The sequence below is a fragment of the Temnothorax nylanderi genome, unplaced genomic scaffold (assembly GCF_030848795.1).
Source record: "Temnothorax nylanderi isolate EJ_2023f unplaced genomic scaffold, tnyl_v1.0 TNYL_tig0899_pilon, whole genome shotgun sequence".
Taxonomy (NCBI): Eukaryota; Metazoa; Arthropoda; class Insecta; order Hymenoptera; family Formicidae; genus Temnothorax; species Temnothorax nylanderi.
The window spans coordinates 32,594-55,363 of NW_027249961.1; the positions used below are offsets into that span (position 1 = coordinate 32,594).

General features: G+C 30.7%; 2 protein-coding genes, 1 long non-coding RNA gene and 1 pseudogene across 5 annotated transcripts; 1 reads left to right on the top strand and 3 right to left on the bottom strand.

Annotated features, from left to right (window-relative positions):
- Positions 1-1,866: 1,866 nt before the first annotated feature.
- On the bottom strand, positions 1,867-4,335 carry LOC139785848 (uncharacterized). The gene is made up of 3 exons (XM_071725022.1): positions 4,151-4,335; positions 2,560-2,569; positions 1,867-2,187 (listed from the first exon to the last, which is right to left on the bottom strand). The coding sequence occupies exons 1-3, from the start codon at positions 4,333-4,335 to the stop codon at positions 1,867-1,869; spliced, it is 516 nt and encodes a 171-aa protein (XP_071581123.1).
- LOC139785847 (uncharacterized) lies at positions 2,582-3,842 on the bottom strand. Its single transcript, XR_011722099.1, has 2 exons — positions 3,076-3,842; positions 2,582-3,000 (listed from the first exon to the last, which is right to left on the bottom strand). It is a non-coding gene; the product is annotated as an uncharacterized lncRNA (long non-coding RNA).
- A 7,569-nt stretch (positions 4,336-11,904) lies between the features above and the next one.
- LOC139785845 (uncharacterized) lies at positions 11,905-17,914 on the bottom strand. 3 transcript variants are annotated; one of them, XM_071725013.1, is made up of 9 exons: positions 17,711-17,913; positions 17,465-17,624; positions 16,939-16,964; positions 14,434-14,646; positions 14,205-14,354; positions 13,456-13,944; positions 12,956-13,149; positions 12,617-12,776; positions 11,905-12,520 (listed from the first exon to the last, which is right to left on the bottom strand). In XM_071725013.1, exons 4-9 carry the CDS (start codon positions 14,624-14,626, stop codon positions 12,372-12,374), a joined length of 1,335 nt encoding a protein of 444 aa, XP_071581114.1. In that variant the 5' UTR covers positions 14,627-14,646; positions 16,939-16,964; positions 17,465-17,624; positions 17,711-17,913; the 3' UTR covers positions 11,905-12,371. The 3 variants fall into 3 exon arrangements, with proteins under 3 accessions (XP_071581114.1, XP_071581116.1, XP_071581115.1); XM_071725015.1 differs by lacking the exon at positions 13,456-13,944 and having other exon boundaries at positions 17,711-17,914; XM_071725014.1 differs by lacking the exon at positions 16,939-16,964.
- Positions 17,915-18,591: 677 nt separating this feature from the next.
- LOC139785849 (uncharacterized) lies at positions 18,592-20,359 on the top strand (annotated as a pseudogene).
- The last annotated feature ends 2,411 nt before the right edge of the window (positions 20,360-22,770 follow it).

Below are 22,770 nucleotides of genomic sequence, written 5' to 3' on the forward strand. Positions count from 1 at the left end.
TATATTTATATTGTATAAATTATAGCCATTTGATTCCAGAAATTCACATAAAATTAATAAGAGAAATTGAATTTAGTCTAAGGTATATAATTGTACTATATAAATTGTTTATAATTGGGTTTATAATTGTACTATATAAATTGTCAATTTTATATTAAATTCAGTATATTTCGCTTCAAAGTTATAAAAATATTTAAAGAGACATAGTAGTGTAAAAATTATAAAGCACATGCATACTTTACTACCGATCAGATGGCAGCAAGTTGTGTGTCATATATATCACAAGAATTCGAAATTGTACTAATAGTTAAAATTGTTAATACATACAAAATGTTACAAAAATATTTAGAAATAACATAAAAAATTAAAAATTGTTCAAAGACTTTTAGAAATAATAATAATACATAAAAATAATATAAAATCTTATTTAAAAGTAAACATATTTCTTGCGCTTGATTTGAAACAGATTATTTCGATATTTCAACGTTAACAGAATATGTATTAATTTATACTAACAATATAAAAATAGTTTCAGCTAACTATAATAAATAAATGTTAAGCATACACAGGGAAAAATAATAAGAATCTGATACGTATATAGAATCTGTGTTCATGATATATTATACCTCGTCAAGTTCTTTAACAACGATAGAAATACATAATATTGTGACTGAAAAAGTGATACAAAATATTCATACATGATACATCATATTCCGAAAAATTAATTTATTTAATATAGACGAAAATATATGCAATGTATAAGATAATAAAAAAAAGTTATAAACAATATTAAATTTTGAAGATTCAACAGAAATACAATTTTTATTCTATAGATAATAATAACCACTGTTTAGAGATAAAGCTTCTTATTACAAGGCAACGCCATTATTTCATGTCTTTCGTTCAAAGTCTATCAACGATTATAATAAAAATTTATATTGAAATTCAAGTATTCTATTAGCAAATAATACTATTAAATAATTAATGTCTACAAAGCATTATATATTCAATTTAAAAAATTTATTCGCTTTATATCAAATGTAATAAACCAAAGTACGTTTAGAGCTTTTATAAAATATATTTTACGGATATTAAACAACATCAAATCTATAATACTATATAAATTATCTGTTAATTACATAACAGTAATATGTCATAGATAATTTTATCAATAGCTTCCAGACTATTAATAAAATACTAAATATTATAAAAATATTAAAAAATATTAGAAATAATTAAAAATAAATAAAATATTATTTACAAAACGGTAATAATAGATAAAAATAATATTATTTGAAAAATTATGCAGATGATTATATGTCTTGCATCACATTTGATATTTTTGATTGATCAGATCAATTGGTCACTTAAGTTTAATTTCTTCCAAATCGCTTCGTAAAAATATCTACGGACTCTTTAAGATTATTTTTACGCTTTTCTATCAGATTTACAATGTTTGACAAAGAGTTTGGATCTTGATGAAAATAAGTTTCTGCGAATCTTTTCACCTGAAATAAATTAGAAAAAAGGATGTTTATCATTAATATGTAGTATAAATTTATTTTTATGCAGCCATTCCTTACAATATAATTACAATACAGTAAAATTGCATTAATCTATAATTCCACGCACGATGAACGTTTCATTTAAGCGCGCTACAGTTAAAGGATTATCAATAGAAAATCAATAAGTACGAATCTAGTATTATAAAATTTACCTTGGAAATTTGTTCGTTAGAGAAAACATTCAAAATGATTTTTTTTATCGTTAGACTTGTAAGAAATAATCTGTAAAAACAAAATGACATATTTATGTATAAGATACATTTATTTAAAAATAGAATGTATATTTGTAAAGAGAAATGTATTACCTGGGTATTATATTATTAAAATTTGCTAATATGTAGTCAAGGACCAAATCGTTGCGTGCATGGGCTTCAAGAATTAAATTGAAGATCAATGCATGCTGCTCATGGTTAAATAATGTAGTATTCGATGCTGTAATATTCAAATTGCTGATAATGATATCAGGATTTTCAGCACAATTCAAGTTTTTCAAAAGTTTGTTATTAGATGTTCGCTGATATAGTTCCATCATTTTATCCCAAGCAGTCTTATTAGCTACCGCTAAACCAAAGCAGTACGTCCAATCTTGCCACCATTGTGGAACTCTAAAATACATATGGGTCTATGGAAAAGAGGTACATGCACTTCATACGCATAACCGACGTTTTATTTTATCAAGTTTTGTATTTTTTCCGTTCTGTTAGGTAAATCTTATTTTGCAAAATTAAGTTTCTGTCGTGCGCTGTTCTGTCACTCTATATTTGCCACATGATGTAACGAACAGCGCGTAATATTGTCGCTTGTTCGTTTCGCGAGCGCACATACCGTTGATAAGGTCGACATCATTAAACAAAAGGTACATTAATGATAGTATAAGGTATCGCATTATAGTTAAAGTATTATAATATAGGTCATAAGTATAAATATATATATATATATATATAGATATTATAAGTATCGCACTATAGTTGCAGAATAATATAATGGAAGGAACGCGGAAATAACTAAACAGCATATATTTTGATTAGTTCGTTTATTAAGCGTGCTACATCCATCAAATGTACCGGCACACGTCGCTCTCGGAAAATCACGCGATTTTCGCGTGACGCTCTCACGTATCCGCGTGGACCATAGTCCCTTACCCCGGGACCCCACCGAACTGGGGGTATAAATACAGGCCCCGCGGGCCGGATACTTCTGTTCTGTTTCGACTTTTCGGGATTCACATTCGGTTCCGACATTATCTGAGAGCAACGTGAGCTGATTTCGAACTTAGTCGCGAGCGCGTTTCTTGTGATCGAACTTAGCCGCGAGCGCGTTAACTGTGATCGAACTTAGCCGCGAACACGTATCTTGCGATCGGACTTAGCCGCGAACACGTATCTTACGATCGAACTCGCAGCACGCTCCGTTGTCGATGTGACCGCGATCCTACCTGTAAAAAGAAATCAAAGTGTGTTTTACAATAAATTGGTTTCAACGTATTAGCCAATAATTTCATTCTACTTACCTCCTGACTTTGAACCCGACTCTTCCAGTCGATGCGCGCCTCCCTCAGGGCGTTCTCGATAGATCCTCGAGCTGATGCGCGCCTCTCCCAGGGCGTTCTCGCGAAGTCCTTACTTAGATGCGCGCCTCTCGCAGGGCGTTCTCTGATTTCCGCTGATCTTTCCTCGTTCCTGCTATTGTAAAATAAAGTTTGATTAGGGAATATCGACAAATCGAGCATTTAATTACCCGTTACCCCTAAGGACTACACACACATTTACACACGGCCACAAGGACATAAGCACACAGGATTTCGTAGGATATAAGCAAGGAGAAGGGCGACATACACACTTTAACCGGAATCAGAATAATAATAAGCAATAATCATAAGGTAAGTCGATCGTCACCAATGGTGCGCTCGAGGCGTTCCGGACAGGCCCACCAGCTGAAAAGGCTTCGGCGCGCCTATCATACGGCCGGTGAATTCGATCCCAGCATATTCAATGATTTTCCGTCACACCCGGTAACATCCGAGTCTCACGCCAATGTTCAAGACGGCTCCGAATCGCGACCACCGTCTCCGGCTGCCAAACAATATCCGAAACCTAGAATCACTCGAGTAGAATCATTAACCCAGAAAATTCGACTCATCCTCCGCGAGTGTAGCGCGACACGAAACGCCAACGAAAATTGAAATAACAGACTCCTACTTACCTGCGAGTTCCGCTTAAGAATCCCCATCGGTTTACACATTTCGGTGCACTCAAACCCACTCCGACGTCCCTATTTCACCCCGGACGTGACAACATGATCATAAGACTATACGTGTGAACACAGTGAATAAATAAATAAATGAAAGATGAATCCATCCATAACGTCTCTTGTTATTATATACATATATTTTTACTTGTTTCGCATATTTATTCTATGTATTAAAACAAGAATGGAAATTAAGAAAAAACAATAAAGAGTCTGATTTCGATGACTCGAAGAAATAAAAGGAATCGATTACATCCATATGAAAACGTGCGCGCGCATACGCAACACACACGCACAAATATAAATTATGAGATAATCATGATCATAAAAAGAGTTACTTGTGAGTATCGGGATCCGCGAAATGTTCGCTTAATTTAACGGCGGCGCTTCTCTTGCATTCCGCGTGACCGACGGTACATGCCCATTTCGTGGCATCTAGCCTTAGCATCTTTGTGATATCGTCATCATCAGGATTTTCTTCGTATCTCACATGTTGAAGAACCCCATCAAAGATTTCTACCATGTATGACTAGAAATCATGAGATAATATTGAATTTTATATTGGTTTGTTGCTACATCCGAAGTATAAATATAATTATAATAAAGATATATGTTTTCAAGGAGATGTGGCAGTTTTACTGTATTTGCAGTATTTAGCTATATTTGTTTGTATTACTCACTAATTGCGTAGCAATGTACGGACACCTTCTCGAAACACTTCATCGGTAATTTCGTTCTGCAGCATTCGCAAGACAATGATTACTATAATCATAGTAGTATATTATAATTGCATATTATAATTAAATTTAATGTTTTAAATAATTTAAATTACACGCTTTTTTACATTCTTTTTTTAATGATATCTATTTTTACAAAAGCTGTCTGCAATTTTTTAATTATTCACCGATTCTTACATTTCTTACCTTTCATGTAATGAACAGATCTAAAAATCGAATCCATCTCCGACAGGCTGTTAATTCCTGGAGGATTCATATCAAAATGAGGATCTAAATGAAGACAATGGTATTACGTCTGAACTATGAATAAGTCCATTATCTCAGAATTATTAAAGACCTAAAAGTAAAGTTTAGTAATTATATGAATACTGGATTGGACATGTTTACACTCTGGTTAAATGCTGCTATGCTTATTCGTTATAAAGGTTTTGTTATTTTCTAAATTAATAAAAAAAGTAATAACAAATTAAATTATTAAAATAAGATATTACAAAATTGGAAAATTAGATATTGTCAAAATTATAGATAACAAAAATTTTTACTTGACTTTTGATATTATTCCACGTTTAACGTACATAAACTTTTTAACTAAATTTTTTATTGTATTATAAATTTTTTCTAGAAGTTTTTAACATAATCCATCGTTATTCTGGGCTTACGGAATGGGAACAACTTGGATAACTTTCAAATATATTTTTGACACAATATACATTTGTGCGATGTTGGAAAATATAAAATTACCTTAGCGATAGCTTCTTCTCCGAATAATACAGCAAGACCATCGTGTAACCAAAAATCTGTCCACGAAGATGGAGTGATTGCATTACCAAGCCATTGATATGATATTTTAGGTGCTATGGAATGTGCGATTTTTATTTTACGCATAACTGTGTCTAATTTTTCATCATAGATAATGTCTTCTTCCCTGATAATTATTATAAACACTTTTGCTTACAAAATAATTTTTTTATTTAAAGTAAAGTGTTGTAATTTAATTTATACACGTCGATATCATTTGGTAAACTGTATAAAACATTTGAAAAAAGATTAAATTGCGTACAATTTTGAAATATTAAATTATGACTCTGCAGTTATTTTTATTTTTTACATAAATATTTTGTCATTAAATGTGTAATATATCGCTAAATATCTACTATTTAAACTAATTTTTAAAATATAATAAAATTTGTATTCTAAGATTGTTAGAAGGCTTGTTTTTTAGAAGGTTTAAGATCAATTAATATTATATATATGATAATATTAATTACTTTATTAGTTTATCTTTTTTAATTAATTTAAAGTTATGTATAAAATTCGTATACTTAGATACTGTAAATTCAAATGATATTAATAATTGTTTTATTCAATTGGTTGTTTTATATCTGGAATTATGTATTACCTGTGAAAGATGAGTCCCCATTTCGACGTGCCGTCGTGCGAAAAATTCGGAATTGCAACATGATCCATTTTTGGAATCTTTATTCCATCAAATTCAGATTCCAAATGCACCGTGATATTTTTTATAACTTGCTCGGCGTATTTTAGTGACTGCAATCTTGAGCAATTCTCGCACCATAACTTGATATTTTCGTTAATATGAATATGAGAAAAGTTTGTCACAACAACCGAAACTTGATAAATCGACATTGGAGGAGTAGTTTGGAAGTGTGTCCACATAAAGTCATCATCGTCCATATTTTTGCTTTCTATCGGCATGTTGGATAAGGCCGTAAGATTGCAATAATGCTTTACGGAAATTGCAAACGTGGTCTTGAAGTGTGGTTCATCCCAACAAGGAAACAATCGTCGGGTTCCATCCACTTGAATGTGTGGTGATAGCAAAAACTTTCCACAATTTAATACTTTTTATAATTGTCTTGAATAAAGTTATATAATAATACATATATAATTAAAGTATGAGATAAAGATTTAAATGGTATTATTATACACAAAAATTAAAAATATAGTTTTGTACAAATAGCCTCAACGTGCAATTAATTAATTATTTTGAATATAGCGTATACGGAATTGATTATAAGTATTTCTGTATGTTAATAAAATGGAAATTATTATGTGTAAAACATTAAGGAATGATTACATTATAGATATTATATATAGATATATACAAGGTGTTATCAAATTCTCGTGCTCACTAATTACACAGCAATATTCTTTATCAAAAATTGAGTTGAAAAGTGCTGAGCCATTTTTTTCTATATAATGCTTAGTAAAATAGTTATTATTGAGTAAAGTCAATCCAACCAGTACTGTCTTTTATAGCCGAGCGTATGTCAGTGAGCCGCGTGCCTGGAGTGTGCGCTCATACTAGCTGGTGCGCTGCTCACTGACGTACGGCCGGTCATCGACATATACTACTGGACTGCGCATACCACGTGAAAATGATATCTATCTTTTTCCATCCAACATTGTAATATTGGTTAAAAAGAGTCAGAGATTGGGCCGCACATGCGCTCTATCCTTTTCTATGACGCGGACCATTTTGGTACACTGTTTAGATATGGATGGCACAGTTCAGTAGTAAACAGCGCTGAGTGGATGTATACATATGTTAGCTATATGTATTATATGTATATTATCGATATTTACTTACATTATACTCTTTTCTTTGTTTATGTAAGAACTTCCAAAGAAGTTTTCTGTGTTGTCATCCGTACTTTGAGGTTCAAATTCCAATGTTAGGATGTAATGCCCGGGGTGTAATACATCGGAGAAATAAATGTTTATAACGTCTTTCTCAGCGATATAATAATCTGATGTATAACTCTTATAATTTGTATTGTTTTTAATTAACGTTGCCTTCGTATTATATCCTATACTTATATTTATTGCGTACACTTGTAAACTTTGGGTAGGCTGCCTGATATCGATGGTTATATTGGATTCTCCATAAAGAAGAAAATTGCCGTATTCTTGTTTTACATTTGACGGCTGTGCCATTTTAGAATCATATTGTTCGATAAATTCAGTTATCCGTATGGCATAGTGCTTCGGGACAACGTTCGACGGTAGACGGAAGTGTTTTGTAATATTGGAATTACTAAGCTTTTCACCGGTAACAATAGCTATTGTAGTAATAAATCTCACAAAATTGTCTCACAAAAATTGTCTCACAAAATTGTCTCACAAAATTGTCTCACAAAAATTGTCTCACAAAATTGTCTCACAAAAATTGTCTCACAAAATTATTAAATTACAAAATTGTTACTTTATTCAATCCAAGTGATATCTATCTTAACAAAATTATTAAAAACAGAAGTCGTTTTTGTTCGACCCAACTGGCCTAATAATTAATATATTTAAACTTACAACGTTTCGAAAAATTATCTCACAAAATTGTCTCACAAAAATTGTCTCACAAAATTGTCTCACAAAATTGTCTCACAAAATTATTAAATTACAAAATTGTTACTTTATTCAATCCAAGTGATATCTATCTCGAAAAAACCTAAATAACAAGTGGTATCTATTTAAAAAAAAATATGTGAAATCTTTTAATACTGCGCCAATTACAAAGAGAGAATATATATATATATATATACCTTATAACAAAATTATTATTATATCACGAAATTGCGTTACCAAACTCAATCCAAGTGATATATATATTTCAAAAAAATATATGAAATCTTTAAATTACGCCAACTACAAAGAGAATATATATATTGCTTTGAAAAATAATTGTAGTGCAACTACTCTTAAAAAATAAAACAAAATTGTGTTACCTAACTCAACCCAAGTGGTATGTATCTTTGTATTCCTGAGGATCTTTCTATCAACCCAAGTGGTAGTAGTTTCAATTCTCCTTGATAAAATTATAATATTACAAAGAATCATTTAATCATTTTAATCACAAAGAATTAAAGAGGTAACATTATAAAATAAAAATATTTAATTAAAATAAAATAAATAAATTTTTCTTGTAAAAAACTTGGCGCTGCTTTTTTAAAGTCTATCCAGACAAATTTGCATCGCGCATAAACATATAAGCGTAAGAAATTTATTGGTTCAGATATATGTGCAAAAGGAAATAGACCAATCCATCTCTTTATGCATATGCTTATGCACCTATGCAAGTTTGTCTGGATTAACCTTAAAAAAGCAGCGCCAAGTTTTTTACAAGAAAAATTTATTTATTTTATTTTAATTAAATATTTTTATTTTATAATGTTACCTCTTTAATTCTTTGTGATTAAAATGATTAAATGATTCTTTGTAATATTATAATTTTATCAAGGAGAATTAAAACTACTACCACTTGGGTTGATAGAAAGATCCTCAGGAATACAAAGATACATACCACTTGGGTTGAGTTAGGTAACACAATTTTGTTTTATTTTTTAAGAGTAGTTGCACTACAATTATTTTTCAAAGCAATATATATATTCTCTTTGTAGTTGGCGTAATTTAAAGATTTCATATATTTTTTTGAAATATATATATCACTTGGATTGAGTTTGGTAACGCAATTTCGTGATATAATAATAATTTTGTTATAAGGTATATATATATATATATATATATTCTCTCTTTGTAATTGGCGCAGTATTAAAAGATTTCACATATTTTTTTTTAAATAGATACCACTTGTTATTTAGGTTTTTTCGAGATAGATATCACTTGGATTGAATAAAGTAACAATTTTGTAATTTAATAATTTTGTGAGACAATTTTTGTGAGACAATTTTGTGAGACAATTTTTGTGAGACAATTTTGTGAGATAATTTTTCGAAACGTTGTGAGTTTAAATATATTAATTATTAGGCCAGTTGGGTCGAACAAAACGACTTCTGTTTTTAATAATTTTGTTAAGATAGATATCACTTGGATTGAATAAAGTAACAATTTTGTAATTTAATAATTTTGTGAGACAATTTTTGTGAGACAATTTTGTGAGACAATTTTTGTGAGACAATTTTGTGAGACAATTTTGTGAGACAATTTTTGTGAGACAATTTTGTGAGATAAAATTAATGATACTACCACTTGGTTTTTTTCAGAGGTAACAACCACGCGTGTACTTGGCGCCCTTTTTTTACCTTTTTTGAAAAAGGTAATTTTGTACTGATATCATGCATTTTGTAGTGTTACGCATCCTCTTCTAACTAGTCTTATAAAGAGTATATCTTACAAACAGTATGTACAGATTGTAAAGCTAAAGGTGTTACAGACTATTATTTCTAAGAAAATAGATTTTTTTAAATAACATGTAGACATGATACAAATAAAACAAATTTATTCTTTATGTTTTTTTGTACTTTTAAGTACTCTGCATTTAAAAATAATTTACATTATTTTCATCCATTTGTATCATGTCTATTTGTTATTTTAAAAAATTTGGCAATTATACCGTTCAATAAAGCAAAGTTTCAGCTTTAAGAATCTGTTTTTTGAATTGTAATACGATGTTTTTTAAGGAAGTTATGAGCAATCAAAGTCAAAATGCTCATTTCTTATTCAATCCACGATAAAAACTTTCAAAAGTAGAGATTTCAAGCTTTAAAATCCTTTTTTTAAATTTAAATTTTGTTCATTTTTAACAAAGTTACAGCTGCTTGAATTTTGCCTATTTTTAAAGATAAATTTAGTGTTCTTTTAAAATACCTGACACATTGAAGATAATGAAAGTGCTTCTAGCATGCTCGGATTTTAGATTTCGAATATGCAACAAAATCAATCTGTAAGTATTTCTTCAGAAAAATGCATCAACATTGGTTAGCGCTTAAACGTTAAATTTTCTTTTCCTGCGTTAAAAACTAAAGCTACGATTTATTTAAACATTATTGGTGCAATAACTAGGTAAAACATCAATTTAAACATACATGTGTAGTTTAGACAGGATATAAATCCAGGTCAGAATTACAAATTTCTTGAATGTACCAGCATTTAATTATACAGTAAATAATAAATTTATTTACAGTTACAATAGATTATACATATTAAATAAAACTTGATTTGGTAAGTATGAAGTAAATAACAATATAATAGTTTTATTAAATGTTTATTTAGCAATTATGTTTTCATGTATGTATAAGAAACGTAGCATATTCACATATTCACACCGGGGCACGTTGTCACACATTTTTTTCAATATTTTTTGTATTTTTTACATTCAATATTTGAGAGTACTGTGATATGCCAAAATTTCGAGTGAACCCTCAGCTTCAATTGGACAGTATCGAATTTTGTGTGATTGTTACTCTACAGTTGTTACATAACAATAAATAACGACAGGTCGCTTGTGACAACGTGCCCCGTGACCGGGGCACGTTGTCACATCAAATGTAATTGCATGCAAAATGTTATCCAAACTGTATTTAACGTAAATATCAATATATTATAGTGCGCTGCAATGTAAAAAAGTAAAATCCTTCACAGAAACATTTATTTTATTTCAAAAAAGTACAAAAAGCACGAAGTTTTCGTCTTAATCTAAATACAAGAATTCCACTCGAATGCGCAACTTATTGATCGTTAACAGCAAGACGAATTACTTCTAGATCGACTACTGCGGCTCTCGCAGTTTTCTGTTTGTAGGAGCGCACCATATCCCAATTGCACCTATGACATTAAAATTCGTGACAACGTGCCCCGAGGGCATTTTTTTACTCCAAACAGCCTCATGCCCAGCAAACCACAATATGTAACATAGATATATATGTAATATTACGCGATGTTGCATGTAATATTACTTGTATGGGTAAATGTTACGTACTGGTACGGCTCTATGTCAGCAACTTTGAATGTATCATTTACATATCAAATATATTTCAAATGATATATTATTGCAATGTAACATAGACGTCTATGTTACTTACTTCTATATGTGACGTAATATAACATTAGTGTATATGTTATGTTTATATAATGCAATATACATGGGTATAAAAATGGATATTATTCTATCTACTTATATTTTAATTCAAAATGGTATAAATATTTGTTGCGGATAAGAATCTTTATCTACAACAAATATTTATAGCATTTGAAATTAAAATATAAGTAGATAGAATAATATGTTTATTTTTATACATAAGAACTGTAAGTAAATATATATTTTTTTATTATTATATTACAGTATTATTAACTTTATTATTGCTCATTATTTTTATATACTCATTGATTTAATACTTGCATTTGATAATTATATTTTGCAAATAACCAGTCAATTTTTAAAACAATTAACTTATTATGTATCTTAAACTTTTAAGATGTTTACATTAATTTATACATTACATATTTTAGTAAACAATATTAATAAGTGATATGAAAATATTTATTTGTAGTTACATCTTAATATATATAACTTTGGCACTAACATATAAATATAGTAAATATTTAAATAGTACTTATTATATTTCATATATTTTCCACACATATAAAACATAATTATGACAAGGTATTATATCACAAGTATGTCAGTTTGTCTCATCGGAACACAGTCTCATCGGAATATAATTCCTCATATAATGAAAAAACTTAATTATCCATAGTTGACTGCATATATAACATTTCTTATAAATATATTATTTTATTTAAACTTAGACTAACGTATATACTTTTTGTTATATCGATTGGAATACAAATGGGAAACTATAAGTCTTATAAACTTTGTGACAAAATTACAAAAATGTATGAAAATGAAAATATATATACTGTATATATATTTTTCTAACAATACGTTCATTAAAATAAATAAAGCTACTAATTGCACCTTATTTTGTAACTTAAAACAAAAAGTTTTTTTAAATTTTTGGTTATGACGTTATATCAATGAAGTACCAACAAGCAGTCACGTAGTAGATTATGTCTCGACCGTGTTGTGTGCATCAGGCTCGTCATCAGGTAATATCTTTTTATTTTCCCGACCATATCGCAGCTTGCTAAGACGGAACCATTCGCTTGCTGTAGTCTCGAAGTCGCATTCGTCAATACCCTTGGCTCTTAACACACCTAATAAAATAATAAATAGTATAGTTAATATTACAAATAAAATTCTTACCAATTTAGACAAAGAATAAAAATATGCAACTGGTTAAAATAGCTCACTTTTTAAGATGCAGATACATTTCAAATCGCACATGCGATAATTATTCCTGCGACCATACCAAGAACAGGCTATGCCAAAATTATTTGTAAACAAACGGCTCATACACCGTTGCACTATATTTTTGGTGCTTTTTCCTCCGATTTTTTTCATAAATTCGACCTTAAAAGCGTATAATTTAATTAAACCATAAATACATTTAATTATACGTAATTAGATAAATAATAAATTAAATGTATGTCAACAAGTTAATTAACGCCGAATGCTACATATTTAAATATATCCTAGTGAAAACAGTATATAATATTATTTATATTATTTATATTTAAAAATTAACTTACAAAATTCGATCTTGTTTCAGCAGTTTCCATGCTTTCCTCAAATTTTTTAAGGTTCTGTATGGAATTAATCGGAAGTATGTCATCGAATATAGGCTCATTTTCCACATTAATATTGCCTCTTTCTAAAGCATTCAGTCTTTTGTCGATGCTTCTTACGTACTCTAACGTCTCTACACAAATATTAACCAGTTTCTCTGAAACAAAATAAATTAATACAAAATATAAATTTGCTATTACCATATTGCTCTTGATCAAGACGCACAAGGCATTTTCCAGCAAGAGACACAGATGACACAGTGTAACAGAGAATCATTTCACCTTTGTTTAATGACAGATAACAAAGATGAAAAGACTCACTATGTTACACTGTATCAACTGTTTCTTGCTGAAAAAGCCCAGAGTAAGTTAAAACGTTAAATACTTATAACTTGTATATAATAACATAATAAAGGTAAAACAAGATTCTTAATAGTTTAAAAAAAATAATTTTGGATTCTTACTTTTTTTATTAATTTGTTCAGGTTCAACTTCATTAGAATCCGATTCATTAGAATCATCAAGCTGAAGTGAATCTTGTGGTGGATCAACTATTTGTCTTTGTGATTTACGAGACAGTGAACGGTTTGGTGTAAAGTTTTCTTTGGCGGCAGTTGGTGAGACTTTTTCATATGAAGATTGCTTTTTATTTGAGAATTGTTTATCACACAAAGATTCTTTTCCGGATGAATCCCGATTTTTATCTATTTTTAACTTCTTGTGTGGAGCGTGAACTTTTTTTAGTGGATCAACTATTTGTCTTTGTGATTTACCAGACAGTGAACGGTTTGGTGTAAAGTTTTCTTTAGCGGCAGTTGGTGAGACTTTTTCATATGAGGATTGCTTTTCATGCGAGAATTGTTTATCACACAAAGATTCTTTTCCGGATGAATCCCGATTTTTATTTATTTTTAATTTTTCATGTGGAGTCTTAGATAATTGCGGAGGTAAATCTATAAAATGTGATAAAAGTTAGTAGAATGTGAACAGTGTGTTTCACACTAAATCGTTGATACAATATTCAAATAAATATAAAAATTTTATTTTTAAAAGGAGAACTTTCGAAGACACCTTATTAAATTTCGAAGATTCGAAGTTAACTTCGAAGCTTCGAATTATTTCGAAGTTCGAATATTGATACTTTCAAAGCAAATCACCAGCTCTAATTTCTAATACAATAGAAACAAAATATAATTTTGTAAAATTAAATTACCCGAATCGTCATCCGTATTGTCATCGGAAGCATCATATGTATCATGAAAGTGTTTTTCGTGTACAATTCTTTTCCCGCGCCCTCTGATTTCATCACAGGAAGTTGCATAATTACTATCTTCTGCTTTTTTCCGTGCCTTTTCTAAAGTCTCTGTAAATATAAAATTCTGTATTAATATTGCATAATTTATATTTAAAATAATTGCCACTATAATATTAAACATACTTACCACAGTAACATTCTACTTTAACATCAAAAAGTAACCAATCAGCCTCTGGTGGACTGTTTTTTTTTATAAAGAAGGTAGCATTCTTAGTTGTTGGCCATCTACATTGAGTACAATCTTTTGTAAGCCACGAAGTCGGAATTTCCGAGTACGTCCCTTCTTTGGGAAATTGTACAACCGCATACGGAAAGCTCATTTCGTCTCACAGTGTGATATCTTCAGTACAATCATATATGTATATATATTTATATAATAAATAACACAAAGAGTATAAATAGTACAATAAGAAATACATTATATTAATGTAATCAACACACATAGACGTACGTTTTATTTGCTATCGTTATAGATTTAATGCAATAAGCTAATAACTATACTTGAATTATCATCAGAAGACATAACATTATCTGCTTTTAAACATTTACGTGAAATTTCGTCAGCTGTAACAATTGCATATGGCAAATCTGCTTGACTACCAGATAACTCATAAATTCCTACCAGCGTTGAATCACATGGAGAAATAAAAAATGGTTTAATAGAGAGATGTTGCTTTACTCTAAAGTATAGAATATTATTTTGTAAATAAATATTATTTACTGTAGCAATTGTACCGTTTGTCAGAATACAACAGTTATTGCAATTTTTGGACGATAAGATAAATCCATCAAATTCTACCCTATTCACTCTCGTCTTATTTTTATTATAATGAATTATTGGATAATCTTTTGGAGGATTTGAAAAACTTTTTTCAATGTTTCTCTTTCTATATTTCTATTAGCTATTTGTTCTAGAGGTTTGCTACTAACTTTTAACGATTTTTTTATTGTATACAAGTAGTTTTCAAATTTAAAAGCAGAATAAGAATCGATTGTTCCAAACCGTTTAACATCCTCACATATATGTAGTAAATTGTGCACATTGTGTGATAAATATTGATCTCCGTAATACTCGCGGAATTTTCTAACAAAATATTCAAAAAGAGATTGCGCGTAATCAAGCAAATGCTTATATTGTTTATCCGATACAATTCTTACAGCAACGCATAGACAGGTTAAGTGTATGTACAGCTTGGTAGATAGCACATTTTTTGTTATAATTATTCCTGTATACAGTACAAAAAGTTTATATTCTGTCGCTTTCCACCGATCTAGATCCAGCAAATGCCTTGGACGACGTGCAAATTCTATGGGTATAAACATTTTTAATTTGCTGTTACGTTTTTGAGCTTTATCTAATAAAACGGCAGTCAATCGTATATTTATTGCACCTTTAATCCAAATTCGAAGTATTGTTTTACCTACACCAAGAAAAATAAGATGCATACAGTCTAAGGGAACGCCTGAAACCATTCCAATGTCTAAAGTCTCTATAATGGTTGGTCGAGTTAAATATTTTTCAGCGTGATGTTCCTCATGCTGTCTACTTCGAAATGACTGATCCGTTCTCAAGGTTGAATTTTGTTCTAAAAATACGACTTTATTGTGGATAAATTCACCTTCTTGTATACACTTAGTGCAGCTAAAATAACCTGTGTGACCTTTAATACCACAAATTAATGACTTTGCTGGAGCATCACATATTATAGCATTTAATTTAATACGAATAATCACTTCATTAATATTCAAACCGGTATCAAGAATGGGTTTTGCTTCTTCTACAAATGGTTTTAGAAAACATCGACATCTTTTGGTTTCGTATTACCATGATAAATGCCTATAATGAATGGTTTAGTATAAAAAATCTGCAACTATAGCACCTAAGATCGGCCAAAATTGACTACTTGAACTTTTCGATATAGGTAAACCATCGATATTAATATTTACTTTCAGCTCCGCTGGATACAATGTTTGGAAATATATTTTAATCGAATGTCTCAAACCTTCTGCTAGTCCAAAGTGAATATATTTTCCGTCATTCATTTTTATTATTTGTGAAAATGTATTACGTGGTGTTTTCATTAATGTCCTACAATCAACTGGAACGCTTAAATTTCTTTTTAATAAAATTTTTAATATACCATTTACGGCACTCTGACTAATATTGTGTTCAGCTACCCAAAATCTTAAATCATCTTCTATAGAATTGTCAATATTTAAAGTGTCTTCTAATGATAAACTATCACTATTCGTAGAATCTGATTCATCTTCATTAAAAGTGTCTTCTGATAATAAACTGTGTAAATCATTATTCGTAGAATCTGATTCATCTTCATTAAAATTGGAACTTATATCCAAATTACAATTATTAATACTTGCATTGTCAATATCTAAATTACAGTTATTAATATTTGTACGATCTCTTTCCTCTGTACGGTTTTTTTTTTTCATATTTTGGACGTTACTATTGTGCAATATAATTCTTCGTTTTTGACGTTGAGATAAATCAGAGAAATCTTTACGTGACATAATTATTCATAAACCTAACTATTTTTGAAACAATGAGCAAATATATATATATATATATATATATATATATATTATATGTATATTATATACATATATGACGTACTTATCAATATTTTACAGAAGCACACTCTGAAATATATTATTTATGCCCATTACATACAAATTACAACATCAAAACAATATACAAAAAACAAATCAATTCACAACTAATTTTATAATAAAAGATACATTTCAGTGAACTTGGAAAACTAATTGACATGATTTTTTACTATATAGCAGCACACATATAGTACGAATAAGTACATTTGCAACATCTAATCTCCGTGAAATTACAAGTTGTAAAACACGTTACAAAATATATTTAGGAAACATATGTAAAGATGATTTAGAAAGTGTCCAGTATAATATAGTGTAAAATATTAATAATACATTAATAATAATTTAAAAAATATAGACAAATTTAATGTAAATATTAATTAATTAATAAAATTTTAAACCGCAATGGTATTTAGGGGTAAAACGAGTTGTTCTTTCCGAAAATGTAGTCGGTGATGGGGTACGTGGAATGTACAGAGACAAAAAGAGATATAAAAGTTGAAAGTAGAAGTAAAAAAGTAAATAACCCTTACCTTTTTACTGAGAAGTATTCAATTATTAAATATGATTTCATCCACCTTTTTAAATAGAGAATAAATCGATATTCCAACAGGTTAGGTAATGTATATTTCTCTGTGAGGGATATGCCACAACCACGAGACACGGGTCGTGCGTATACGATCGTGGCCACAACTAAAATCAATAATCAAAAACAAGATATGAAAGGCATTGAGATATTTAAACGATATCGATAAAAGAATCTATATAAATTTACTTACCTGCAAGAATTTTCAACTGCGAATAATTTTCTCTGCACCTTGATGTGCCTGATATTGACAAATGCGCACACTACAACACGAGCGATTACCGAAATTAAACGACACGAGCGATTAACGACCTAACCAAATGACACACAAGGTATGCAACACGAGCGGGCAGCGGGCATTGCGGACAAAGACTGCCATGCCGGTATCGGTCTATCGGTAGCAGTGCGCTTCTTCCTGCGCAAAGCGCCACGGCGCCTATCCTTAACTCAAGCGACCAATAACAGGCCGCGACGCGCAGCCGTCGCGCTCACTCGTCACTCGTCACCCGGGTATACTCCCTTCTCCTTCTAAGGCTGCGGTCCACTTGACGCTACAAATTCTTTGGAGCGTCCTTCTTCTCTTTCTTTCTTCATTGAAAGAAAAGAGAAGAGGAATGCTTCGAAGCATTTGTAGCGTCAAGTGGACCGCAGCCTAACTCGCTGAGATAGATATAGATATATTACGATAAGAATATAGTCATACACAGTGCTATCACAGTCTTCACAGTGTTGTCTTGTATGAAACCATTTAGCTTTTTATTTCAGCCAGAATGGAAAAGAAGTCACTTTTACATTACATAATCTACTGTATAGATTTTATATATCAGAACATAACATTTCTCATATTGCTGACAGTTAACGGTTGTCAAATTTATGTTATGTATTTCGAGTTACGTGTGTGTTATATTACATTTTAAATAACTCTTATGAGTTATATACGTAATAAAGAAATATAACTTTGTTTGTCTAGTGCAAGATGTAACGGTTAAAACGCCGTTACATTTAGCAGCTGCTTGTGGCAGGTAAGAAGTTACGTTCGTACAGAATTTTTTGCCCTAGTATGGAATGTTCTACATGTCGGTCGTGGTTGTAGATTGTATGCTTATAGCCGCCTCTTTAAAGCCGATTTTACTGGGCTATTTGAAGGACATAAAGCTACCGGTGCATACATTGAATTTTTACAACGGCAACTCGACTTGCGTGAAGTATCTTTTGAAATAACGTGTGACACGTCTTTGGAGGCATGTAGTTTACTTACACTTCAAAAATGATTATAACAATGCGTAAATACGTATGTCAAGCTGATTATTTTTTTTTAATTATTTCCAGGTAATCCTTTTTCTGTCGTACATTGCGCCATATATCAGGGATTCGCGCACTGCCTAGAGTTACTGATCAACAAGTTCGGCGGACAGGCGGTTGCTGCTCCGAGGGATTCGTCGTGTGGTATTACCACTGCATGTCGCGGCGGTGCGGGATCCGTCGAGTGCGCGCGATTAATTCTAAACTCCGTCGGGCCGGAACTAGCCGGCCTCGAGACAACCGATTATTTCGGACGGACGCGCTCTTTGCGCGGCCGTCAACGGACAATGCAACGCTATTGTAACTTGATCGCCCTGTAATGAAGTACACACTTACGTGATATTCTCGTATTATGACGCATTCCGTCAACAGAATTACTGCTCGAATGGAAAGCCAACGTGCGCGCTGTGACTCCAATAAAATACGGCGCTGCACTAGTCAGAGACGTCATTCCGCCGCGGCGTCATTATTCTTAAATTGATCGAGTCGCTCGGCAACTCCGATACCGTCGACAAGAACCCATCGCAATCGCAACGTGTTTCCGTCATTAATAATCAAACGGGTTTTCTAAATGCCAGAAAATACTATCGCTGTAAAAGTTAGTATTTTTTAACATCTTATGAATTATTAACTTATTTATCAGATATAGAAGAGACTGATATATAAAAAATGATCAAATTATGTAAATAAGAAATAAAATGAAATAAATTTGTACTGTAATACACTGTTTTGAGAATGTAAATAATTAAGTATAGTATATGTTTGCAGTTTTACCTTATTAACAAATAATTAGTTTTATTAATAAATAAATAATTTATAGATGAATATGAAAGAAAAAGTAGCATCAGTCTTCTAATGGAGAGTACAGCACACAGTACAAGTACAGAGGACTCAAGTACCAGTGATATAGACTGGAACAATACTAGTCTTTCAGCCAGTAATATATCTTCAAGCAGTGAAGAAAACGATAATTTTTTATTGATATTTCCTCTAATGAAATATTTATTGAGTGGACATAAGAGAAATCGAGTTGAACATTATCTTGATATTGTGGATAGCTGGACAGACTTAGAATTTAAGGAGCACTTACGAATCAAGCGTATCACAGCAATTCGATTAATAGGTAATGTTCAGCATTTAAAAAATGAATAATCTTTGTGTTTGACCATTTTATAATTATTTTGAATTTTTGAAACCTATAGTTCTTACATATTCCAGATGAATTGCATGAAAGTGGATCTATACCTTACATTCGTTTGGAGTGAAACCAATGGAGCAAAACTCAGTTTTGTTATATTTTTGTGGCACTTGGCGAATACAGAACCTCTACGAACTATATCAGATAGATTTGATGTTTCAATTTCTTCAGTCTTTCGTGTAATTCGCCGAGTACAGCTTGGATCTTAACAAAATTAGATAACGTTATCAATGGCCCGAAGGACATGTCGCATATGTTTCTCATCAGTTTTATTCCAAAAGAGGCATTCCAAATGTAATAGGAGCTATTGACTGCACTCACATTAGGATAGAAAAAACCTAATGTAGAGAATGCAAAGATTATTGTAACCGGAAAAAATACTTCTCTGTAACCTACAAGCAGTCGTAGATGCGTATGAAATTTTTACTAACATATACTGTGGTCAGCCCGGTTCTCTCCATGATGCAAGAGTTCTGAGAAAACTGCATTGTACATTCAGCTAATGACATAGAGAAATTATGTTTCCAGATAAAAAATTTATAATCGGGGATTCTGCATATCCATCATTACAGTGGCTTGTTCCTCTTTCCGTGATAATGGTCATCTTACTCCTTTTCAGACCGAATTAATTTCATACATTCTCACGCGTATGGTTGTAGAAAGAGCATTTGGTTATTTGAAAGGACGTTTCCGACGAATTAAATTTTTTTCGGAATATCGTGACATGCCATTCATTGCAAATACTATTGTAGCTGCATGTATCTTACACAATTTATGTATAAATTGTAATGATGACAATTTTTTATGATAATGTTGAAATGAGGAACCGAATGATAATATTGATGTAAATAATGATCATAACGAAAATAATTGCCGATTTCAAGAAGATCGAAGGATGCAATTATTCAGGGAAATATTTGGCCAGGAATAAACAATGTATTGTTATGTATAAGTTGTAAATAAAAGTATTTAGCTATAACAGCTTGATATGAACATCATATTTTTTATAAAAGTATCACAAATGTATGCTATCATCCAATAGCATGAACATATTTCTTACTAATGAACACAATAGTGAATATTATAATTATTTAATCACATAATAATTGCAAAACGTAGGAAAAAAAATAATAGAACAAGTTTGAAATATTAATAATAATTAATCTGATGACTATACTATATATATATACTAATAGTAAATAAAATTAGAGAAACTAGTTTCGTAAAAATGCAGTTATTAATTATTATAATTATAAGTTTGTAGATTATCGAATACTGACCTTTAATAAAAATGCACTTTATAATTTAAATAATTAGAGTAAATAATAGCAATCTACCCGTTGGAATCATCACAGATGATTTTTGTATTCATTTTTTTAATTAATAATATTTTATAATTACATTTAATTGCAGTACGTATATAATTTTCTGATGTTACGTGCTAAATGACATCCTAATTGCAACTAAATTATAAGGTTTGTACTGAATTGAAAAAACAAAAAAATAAAGATTAGTACAATATTTTGGTAAAAAATAAACTCTAGAATATGTAGAACATTTAATCAAAACTTTGTCGTAAATGTAATAATAATTGAAGATAAATGATCATATCTCGGGGTTTATGGATATACATAAATTTCTGTGTTCCATATTATTTGCATATATATATATATATATATATTCGGTCCTTTTCAATTATCTATTCATAATAATAGACAAAACAATGACCGATTTATCTTCAATTATAGATTACACTAGTGCCAAAACATTAATAATCATCTACTTTTTAACTATCAGAATCATCGGAGATGTTTTTTATATTTGCTTGATTTAATAATTTTTTCAATAATTTGCATTTTGTTTTTTCTATCTTTATTATTTCAGCGTGCTTATTTTCCTTATCCTTCAATCTTTTTCTGATAACCCTTTCTGATCTATCTGTTTTCTTTTTAAACTTACCATTTGTTTCTTTAGCGTTAAGTTTTCAGTCATTCTGTTTTCAGATTTTTCATGCTTCTTCTCACGTGCAGTATCTCTTATTTCTTTGTTTTCTATAAATTTAAGCCACTGTTTCTCAATGTCCAATTTTCTGTTTGCCAAGTTCGAACTTGTTCCATGTGGGAGACGAGCTGCTGCTTTTGTATTTTTATTATTCATCAATATCGAGGCAACTGAATCTGTAGAAGAAGAAGAGGCGATGGGACTTGTAGGAAGAGATATAACCGCAGCCGACGGTGACGATTTGGAAGCACAATTTACAACATCTTTTTGGCCGGATAATGCAGACTTAGAGACTTTTTTTGGTATTATTTGACTCGATACGGTGTGGGCAGCAATAGCATCTTTATTTTTGCCAAGTATTTCGTCCAATTGATTGTACCATTTAATTCAATTTTGCCTCGCCTGATTTGTTGTTGTTATCACCACATTCTTTGTATTTTTTTTGTAAGATGTTTATTTTCCATCTGACTTGATCACTGACATCTGTAGAAAATAATTTTTTGAATTAAAAGCATGTAACATAATAAATGGTGTTGTACAACACACACACACACACACACACCACACACACACACAACCACACACGCACGCACGCACGCACGCACGCACGCACGCCGCGCACGCGCACACGCACACATTAATACTCAAAGTCCCAGCTTCATATACATATATGTATATAAAGCTGGACTTTGAACATTGTCTCATGGTTGAACGCCCAAAGCCGAAAATCTTTTTCTTTAAAGACAGTATAC

What these genes read in the sequence shown, in the direction of transcription:
- LOC139785848 (XM_071725022.1), bottom strand. Translation starts at nt 4,335, where the DNA reads ATGGTAGAAATCTTTGATGGGGTTCTTCAACATGTGAGATACGAAGAA.
- LOC139785845 (XM_071725014.1), bottom strand. Translation starts at nt 14,626, where the DNA reads ATGAGCTTTCCGTATGCGGTTGTACAATTTCCCAAAGAAGGGACGTAC. An exon ending in TAAAGTAGAATGTTACTGTG is followed by an intron (nt 14,355 to 14,433) that starts GTAAGTATGTTT and finishes TTATATTTACAG; the next exon opens with AGACTTTAGAAAAGGCACGG. An exon ending in CTGAAACAAGATCGAATTTT is followed by an intron (nt 12,777 to 12,955) that starts GTAAGTTAATTT and finishes TACGCTTTTAAG; the next exon opens with GTCGAATTTATGAAAAAAAT.